This window comes from Bombina bombina, chromosome 6 (genome assembly GCF_027579735.1).
Source record: "Bombina bombina isolate aBomBom1 chromosome 6, aBomBom1.pri, whole genome shotgun sequence".
Classification (NCBI taxonomy): Eukaryota; Metazoa; Chordata; class Amphibia; order Anura; family Bombinatoridae; genus Bombina; species Bombina bombina.
Window position 1 is genome coordinate 892,593,283 of NC_069504.1, and position 9,292 is coordinate 892,602,574.

At 40.8% G+C, this 9,292-nt stretch overlaps 1 protein-coding gene across 1 annotated transcript in view; it reads right to left on the reverse strand.

The window, feature by feature from the left end:
- Window positions 1-3,721, reverse strand: part of MINAR1 (membrane integral NOTCH2 associated receptor 1) — a 131,720-nt gene extending 127,999 nt beyond the window's left edge. The window contains exon 1 of the mRNA XM_053716156.1: window positions 1,571-3,721. Within this exon, the coding sequence (XP_053572131.1) occupies window positions 1,571-3,721 (2,151 nt within the window). The remainder of the gene's footprint in view (window positions 1-1,570) is intronic.
- Window positions 3,722-9,292: the final 5,571 nt, after the last annotated feature.

A 9,292-nucleotide genomic window follows, 5' to 3' on the forward strand; every position in this document is an offset into this window, starting at 1 on the left:
CACATGAAAAGATATAATAAAATATTTACAAAAATGTGAGGGGTGTACTCACTTTTGTGGGATACTGTATATATTATTGTCTGAAGACGGGGGTAACCCCCGAAACGTCACGTATGGATTAAAATCCTCTTTTGAGCATCAAGACCCTGTGAGTGTATTATATATATATACTGTGTATATATATATATATATATATATATATATTATATATATATATATATATATAATATTGTTATTACATAAAAATATATTCAGAATAGAATATGAATAGTTGATTATTGTTATTATCATGGGGGAAATCGTATCCAACAAGGGAAAAGTTACAATTAATGTTGAATATAGAAAAAAAATTATGTATTTTTCTTCTGACAGAATTTCTTACTAGTCGAGGAATAGTAGACAAGTGGGAAATTTCAACCCTGAATATTATTATTACCTATTTGGCATATGTATATTTCATAACATGTTGTTTATTTACAAAGAGCTTATCTTTATTACCTATTACATTTTAAAGTTAAAAACAATTTTGGCAAGATTACAACTCGCACAGCAAATCAGTTGCAAGAACACAGCGCGTTATGGCTTTTTGCATTTGGTGTTGTGCAGCTATTACAAGTTGCAAAATAACTTATTTTGCGTGCGCATTAAGCCCGCGTAATCTAAACAGCCAAATTGTGTGCGCGTTCAAGTATTCCCCATAGAAGTCAATGGAGATGACAAATAAAAAGCACACAAATACCATAATATGATCCGCAAAGCCCATGACGTATTCTCCTTGAAAAGTGTACATGAAAATGCGAATATTTCATATTGTGAAAATGTTTTCATAACGGAATATGTTCTATTTATTTATAAATAAATATTTCTCTCTCTCTCTCTCTCTCTCTCTCTCTCTCTCTCTCTCTCTCTCTATATATATATATATATATATATATATATATATATATATATATATATATATATATATATGATTTTTTGGCTGATATATCTATTTATAGCGAGATATGTATTTGAATATATATCTATATTTCTTGAGATCTATATGCGAATATTGCTTTGAAAATCCCTCTGAGATATTGTTTAATGTGCATAAGATTGTAATGTAAAATCTTTTCATTATCTCCCAAGTTAAACATATCTCTATTTAAATCCATGTTTCTCTATGTATGTGTATGTTAGTCAATGCAAAATCCCTGCGTCTGCTTTTTTTTCTTTAACACCCGAGATCTCCTATCTTTGAGCCCTTATAACTTTTGTGTGCAATATTTTTTTTTAAATAATTTTGTTAGACAGTGTTAATATGAGTGTTAGTGTAATGTATTTTTTAAGTGTTTCGTAAATTTTTTATGTTGCATAGAACTTTTAACTACAGCTCTTCGAGCGCTTAAAGGATTGTTGCATAAAAGGTGAATGCACGCGCAACTTGTAAAAGCTACGCAATGAAAATTGATTGCAAAAAGACCAGATTGAGCGCAGAAAAAGTATAACGTGTGACTTGTAATCTTGCCCTTTGTCTCTTATCTTAAAACACACTAAATCTTTTACTTATCTATAAATTTGAAGTGGTTACCTCTTTAGATTTGCGATGCCAGTCTCTGCTATTTGACCCTCCTTTATCTTTTTTTTGTTCCTCAGACACACTTTGCTGTTTAGGGAATCCCCAAGGTTTGCAGTCATGTGGTGAGTTGCTGATTTTATTATCACTAATTGAAATTTCCTCAGTCAAGGAGCGTACAGACCGTTGTGTAAAGAGATTTTTCTTCAAGGCTTTGACTCGAAGGCTCTCAGTAGTACCATTATTGACATCAGAACAACAGCATTCTGACTTACTTTCCAATTTGCCATTGTGGGAAGTATTTTGATCTTGAAATGAATTTGGAGAGGCCCTTGTGGTGGTAATGACATCAATCTTGTGAGAATAGTTATCCCCTTCTGCTTTTATTTTCTCTGATGGCTGCTGCATTCTCTCATCCAGCTTATTGAGTTTGGCCAGCACCTGAGAGACCTCGTCACGCACACCTGAAAGTGACTCCAGCTTCTTTTCAATCTCTCCAATTCTCAAGACAAGCTTTCTGACACTAGACTTTAACTCCTCCTCTTCCCCTGTCTCAGTCCGAGGCCCCTTGGTTGGCTTGGTATTTGTTTTGTTTGTCCCTTGCTCAGGAGAACTTTCATGATCTGTTCGTTGGGCTTGAGTTAAAGATCCACTGCTGTTGTAGCAAGATGACTGAGGAATTCCAGAAGAACCACAAAGACTCATATCATCTAGAAAGCGGAATATATCACTTATATCATCACTAATTAGCTCAGAGTCTGCTTCAGATTGATTACGAGCTCTGCCTTCTCCATACCGAGTACACGTAGAGGGAACATTTGATTCCTTTCCCTTTTTTGTCTCTGTTTGTTCTGTCTGGGTGCCTACACTTTCTGTCTTGTCAATGCTGAACTGACAAGATGTAGGTTTGCTGTTCTTGTCACGAAATCTCCTCAGAGCCTCCTGTTTTTCTACATCTTGTGGTTCACAAAATTTCTTTGCATTAGCTTTTATACCTAGATCTGGCAAATAAGAATGATGATGATCTGGAGCTGATACAAAGCTTCCACTCTGTGCTAACCCTTTGGTTGGGTAACAAAGACTTTCTTCCTTACGGTGGTTAAAAAAAGATCGTTCAAAATCAGGCACTTCCTCAGTGTTCAGACTCCAGCTCTTTACTGGTTTAGTGATTGGCTGTCTTGGCTTGCTTAAAATTCTTTTATGTTCTTGTGATCCAAGCCCTGTTGTTGGACCAAAGTAAGTGGAAGCCTGAAGATCATCTAAGCTCTCATGCTTTACCCTTCTGCTGTCCTCAGAGGAGTAAGCAGTGCTCAGATAATGGGAACTGTATGGCATCTCAAAACTATGATTAAAGAAAACTGTTGTTTTGGGGTTTATCCTTCCTTCAGTTTTCTTCATTGTAGCATTTGGAGAAATACTTAGGAGGTTGTGGAAATCATCCTTAAAGATATTCCTCCTCTGTCCAGTAGAAGATGATAGACGAAACGGCTCCTCGTTTGGTGTGGGTGGCAATGATTCTGGTTCAGAAAGAGGCTGACTGGGAAAGTAAGTACTTTGCATTTCACAGGGTTCTGAAGTCCCTATTGGGTAAGAATCCAAAGCTTGGAGTCTGTCTAGGGAGCCACCTCGATCATTACCTTCCTTTTTAACTCCCAAGAGGAAATTTGGTTCAGGAAGAAATGTATGGCATCCTTCACACTCATCCTTGTGGCAGCTGGAGGATCTAGTAATGGAGTAAGTCCGACTAGTGTCCCTTTTCTGTGTTTCCTTATGAGGGGCAAGATCTGTTCCACTATACACTTCATTGTCTAACTCTATTGATTCTTTCTGCTTAGATTGCTGAGAAATTGGAAGCTTCTCTTTAGCCACTCCATCATTCATCTGTATTAAGTTAAATATTGTAACAATATCAGCAGCAGCAATGATTTTCTTTGACTGTTGGTTCTCTGCAGCATTTCTCATCTTGTCCCGGAAGAGGCTTGCTGGAAAGTTGGGATCTTGGCATGCTGTATAATACAGGAGGCTACGTAGTTTGGCAAGTTCGGGTAAATCATAACGGGAACATAATGACTTGCAAAGATCTTGGTAAGAGACAGAATTTTGCTTAGAATCTAAATCTTCCAGAATTTTTACAAGAAGGAAGGAGGGATCCTGTGCTTCACTCATCATTATAACTGCCCAGACCCCTAATGGAGAGAAAATAGTAATGCTAGTAAAAGTATTCATAAAACTTATAAATAAAATTGACACCAAAAAAATGACATAACATTTCAAGTCATGATTCTTTGGAACTCACCCATTATCTCTCAACTACAAAACAGATATTTGTATAAAACACCCTGAAAACTTTACCTGTATCTTAACTTTCATAGATAGTTGAATTCCCATGTATCAGTTAGTCTTTGCTTAAAGAGACATTATTATTATTATTATTATTATCAGGTATTTGTAGAGCGCCAACAGATTCCGCAGTGCTGTAAACACAGTTGGTATACAGGATAGCTTTTGTATGTATCAAGTGGGTAGAGGGCCCTGCCGAGAGTTTCACTGTTGAAGTCGGCTCTTATGAAGGCGATCTGCAAACAGCTGGGCTCATAGGCTTACATTCTAATGGGTTCAAGGGGAAAGCAATGGAGTTAGGAAAGGTTAGTGTTGGTTGTAAGCATCCCTGAATAGTAGAGTTTTTAGGGAGCGCTTGAAGCTGTTAAAACTAGGGGAGAGTCTTGTGGAGCGAGGCAGGGAGTTCAACAAGATGGGGGCCAGTCTGGAGAAGTCCTGTAAACGGGGATGTGAGGAAGTATCAAGAGAGGAGGAGAGGAGGAGATCCTGAGCTGATCGAAGAGGACGGGAGGGAGAGTATCTGGAGACAAGTTCTGAAATGTAGGGGTGAGCAGTGCAGTTGAGAGCTTTGTATGTCAGAGTGAAGATTTTGTGTTTAATCATAGAGGCAAGAGGAAGCCAGTGAAGGGATTGGCAGAGAGGTGCAGCAGATGAAGAGTGACGAGTAAGGAAGATGAGCCTGGCAGAGGCATTCATGATGGATTGTAAAGGAGCTATGCGGAAGCTAGGTAGACCAGAGAGGACGGAGTTGCAGTAGTCGAGGCGGGAAAGGATGAGAGAGTGGATTAAAATCTTAGTTGTATCTTGTGTAAGGAAATGTCTAATTTTAGAGATGCTTTTAAGGTGGAAGTGGCAGGCTTTAGCCAAGGACTGAATGTGAGGAGTGAAGGAAAGATCTGAGTCAAGTGTGACCCCAAGATATCGGGCATGCGGGGTAGGAGTAATGATGGAATTATCAACAGTTATAGAGATTTTGGAGGTGGAGACATTGGAAGAAGAGGGAAAAATAAGGAGTTCAGTTTTGGAGAGATTTAGCTTAAGGTAGTGAGAGGACATCCAAGATGAGATATGAGAAAGACAGTTAGTGACACGGGTTAGTAAGGAAGGAGGTAGGTCTGGTGCAGAAAGGTAGAGTTGGGTGTCATCGGAATACAAATAATATTGAAACCCATGGGACTTTATTAAGGAACCTAATGACGACGTGTAGATTGAAAAGAGAAGGAGACCGAGGACAGAGCCTTGATGTACCCCAACAGTAAGTGGTAATGGGGCAAAGGATGCTCCGGAGAAGGCTACACTAAATGTACAGTTAGTCAGATAGGAAGAGAACCACGAGAGAGCTGTGCCGCAGATGCCGAAGGATTGGAGGGTTTGGAGCAGAAGAGGGTGATCAACAGTGTCAAAGGCTGCAGACAGGTCAAGGAGGATAAGCAGAGAGAAATGGCCTTTGGATTTTGCTGTAAGTAGGTCGTTGGTAACCTTAACAATTGCTGTCTCTGTTGAGTGATGGGGACGAAATCCAGATTGCAGTGGGTCAAGAAGAGAGTGAAATGGGATAAACATGCGTATACTAGCTTTTCGAGGAGCTTTGAGGCAAAAGGGAGTAGGGAAATAGGGCAGTAGTTGGATGGGGAGGTTGGAACGAGGGAAGGTTTTTTGAGGATAGGTGTGACCAGTGCATGTTTTAGAGATGAGGGAAATATACCAGTGCTGAGGGAGAGGTTGAAAATGTGTGTGAGTATGGGGGTGAGGGTAGAAGAGAGGGAGGGGAGTAGCTGCAAGGGGATGGGGTCAAGGGGACAGGTAGTGAGGTGGGAGGACAGTATAAGGGCAGAAACTTCATCCTCATTAACAGGGGCAAAAGAGCTGCATTTTTGGATATTTGGGTTTTGGATGATTGTGAGCTTTTGAGGGGGTGGGAGATTGGTAGTATGTTGAGAGCTGATTTCACTTCTGATGGGGTCAATTTTGTTATTGAAGTGGCTGGCAAAATTTTGAGCTGAGAGAGAGGTTGCATTAGGAGCTGGGGTGGGTGGAGAAGAGTATTGAACGTGGAGAACAGATGTTTTCGGTTAGAGGAAAAAGTAGAGATGAGATTAAAGAAGTATTGTTGTGTATAGAGATTAAGGGAAGAATAGTAGGAGTTCAGGATAAACTTGTAGTGAAGAAAGTCAGCTGAACTCGCTCAGCAGTACAGGAACATCTGCGTAGGTACCGTGTCAGAGGAGTATGCCAGGGCTGAGGATGAGAGTGTGGTTTCAGAGCTATGGTAGGAGGGGCCAGATTGTCAATGACCGATGTAAGGGTGGAGTCATACTGGCAGATAGATTGATCAGGGCAGGAAAAGGAGGTGATGGATGAGAGGAGAGGTTTGAGAGAGTTAGCAAGCTGTTGCAGATCTAATGACTTAGTGCTTCTGTGAAGTTTGGTGTGAGGGGTAGAGGGAGGGGGAGTTGTAGGTAGGGAAGTGATGTTGCAAGTTAGGAGATGATGGTCAGAGAGAGGAAAAGGGGAGTTTGTTAAATTTGAGATAGTGCATCGATAGGTGAAAATCAGATCAAGGGAATGACCATCTTTGTGAGTGGGAGAGTCAGTCCATTGTGACAGGCTGAAAGAGGAAATGAGTTGAAGAAGTTGTTTTGCAGAGGAGGCAGTGAGATTGTCAAGAGGGATGTTGAAGTCGCTAAGAATGAGGGCAGGGGTGTCTGAGGAAAGGAGATAAGGAAGCCAGGCAGCAAAGTGATCTAAAAATTGAGTTGGGGAGCCAGGGGGACGGTATATGACGGCAACACATATAGAGAGGGGAGAGAATAACCGAATCATGTGTGCTTCAAATGAAGAAAATGTGAGTGAAGAGAAGGGCTGTATTTGTTGAAAGGTGCAACAAGAGGAAAGTAAAATACCAACACCACTTCCTTGTCTATTGCCAGACCTAGGAGTGTGGTTGAAATGGAGACCCCCATGTGACAGTGCAGCAGTGGATGCTGTGTCTGAAGCAGAGAGCCATTTTTCTGTAAGAGCCAGAAGGTTAAGAGAGTGGGAGATAAAGAGATCATGGATAGAAGTGAGCTTGTTGCAAACAGAGCGAGAGTTCCAGAGTGCACAAGTGAAGGGGGAGGTGGTTTTAGATGTAAGAGGAATGCGGTTAAGGTTACCAGAGTTTTGAGTATGAAGTCTATTGAAAGGCACACAGGGATGTGAAAGGCTAGGAGGTTGTGAGGGACCAGAATTAGGGGAGATGTCGCTACTCGCCAGCAGCTAGTATGAGCAAGAGGGATAGTGACATGTGATGAGAAGCAGATTTGCAGTAGTGAGAATGTTTTTGGGCTGAAGTGCAGGGGGGAGAGAGAGTGTTTAGGAATAGGTAAAGTTCATGAGTACAAAAGTAAGGTGTGTATAAGAGAGATGGGCTAATGAACAGTGCTGGTGGAGAGGGAGAAGGAGTAATTGAGTAATGTTGTTTGTTATAGAGACAAGAATAGCAAAAAGTATGAAGATATTGAGCATTATTATGAAAGTGGGAACCAAGTAAACAGATAAGACACAGTGTTACAGCAGCACTTGCAAAAGGATACAATGAGATACATAAAACACAGTATTACAAAAGTACTTGCCTTGTGTCTTGCCCCTTGCCCAATCCTTGTTCAATTCTTGTATAATTCTTAAATTAGTGCCTCACTTATAAAATGTTCACTTTAGAAATGTGAACATATGCTATTGTTAAAATGTACACTGCCCAGGCAATGCACCCCCCTGTAAACTTTCATGTTTCAGGTAAAGTGTACAAATAAAAAGAACTATATTAATATTATTTCTATTGTCAAATTACTTTTTTCATAGTTTTGTTGAAACTTAAAGTGATGGTAAATCCTAGCGTTTTTGAAACACAGGCAACAATAAACATGTAAAAGGGAAAGTGGGGCTGCACTATAAGCATTTAACCTAAAAAAACAGAGGTGTTAAGCTGCTATTAACATTTCTTATTTTCTCTCTCATCTGTCCCTTCTCTCACAGTCTCCCCTGTCATCCACTTTATTCCTTACTCTTTTCTCTCTCACTCCCCTCTTGTCTCTCCCTCTTCTCTCCTTCCTCTACAGGGAGTGCAGAATTATTAGGCAAATGAGTATTTTGACCACATCATCCTCTTTATGCATGTTGTCTTACTCCAAGCTGTATAGGCTCGAAAGCCTACTACCAATTAAGCATATTAGGTGATGTGCATCTCTGTAATGAGAAGGGGTGTGGTCTAATGAAATCAACAGCCTATATCAGGTGTGCATAATTATTAGGCAACTTCCTTTCCTTTGGCAAAATGGGTCAAAAGAAGGACTTGACAGGCTCAGAAAAGTCAAAAATAGTGAGATATCTTGCAGAGGGATGCAGCACTCTTAAAATTGCAAAGCTTCTGAAGCGTGATCATCGAACAATCAAGCGTTCCATTCAAAATAGTCAAAAGGGTCGCAAGAAGCGTGTGGAAAAACCAAGGCGCAAAATAACTGCCCATGAACTGAGAAAAGTCAAGCGTGCAGCTGCCAAGATGCCACTTGCCACCAGTTTGGCCATATTTCAGAGCTGCAACATCACTGGAGTGCCCAAAAGCACAAGGTGTGCAATACTCAGAGACATGGCCAAGGTAAGAAAGGCTGAAAGACGACCACCACTGAACAAGACACACAAGCTGAAACGTCAAGACTGGGCCAAGAAATATCTCAAGACTGATTTTTCTAAGGTTTTATGGACTGATGAAATGAGAGTGAGTCTTGATGGGCCAGATGGATGGGCCCGTGGCTGGATTGGTAAAGGGCAGAGAGCTCCAGTCTGACTCAGACGCCAGCAAGGTGGAGGTGGAGTACTGGTTTGGGCTGGTATCATCAAAGATGAGCTTGTGGGGCCTTTTCGGGTTGAGGATGGAGTCAAGCTCAACTCCCAGTCCTACTGCCAGTTTCTGGAAGACACCTTCTTCAAGCAGTGGTACAGGAAGAAGTCTGCATCCTTCAAGAAAAACATGATTTTCATGCAGGACAATGCTCCATCACACGAGTCCAAGTACTCCACAGCGTGGCTGGCAAGAAAGGGTATAAAAGAAGAAAATCTAATGACATGGCCTCCTTGTTCACCTGATCTGAACCCCATTGAGAACCTGTGGTCCATCATCAAATGTGAGATTTACAAGGAGGGAAAACAGTACACCTCTCTGAACAGTGTCTGGGAGGCTGTGGTTGCTGCTGCACGCAATGTTGATGGTGAACAGATCAAAACACTGACAGAATCCATGGATGGCAGGCTTTTGAGTGTCCTTGCAAAGAAAGGTGGCTATATTGGTCACTGATTTGTTTTTGTTTTGTTTTTGAATGTCAGAAATGTATATTTGTGAATGTTGAGATGTTATATTGGTTT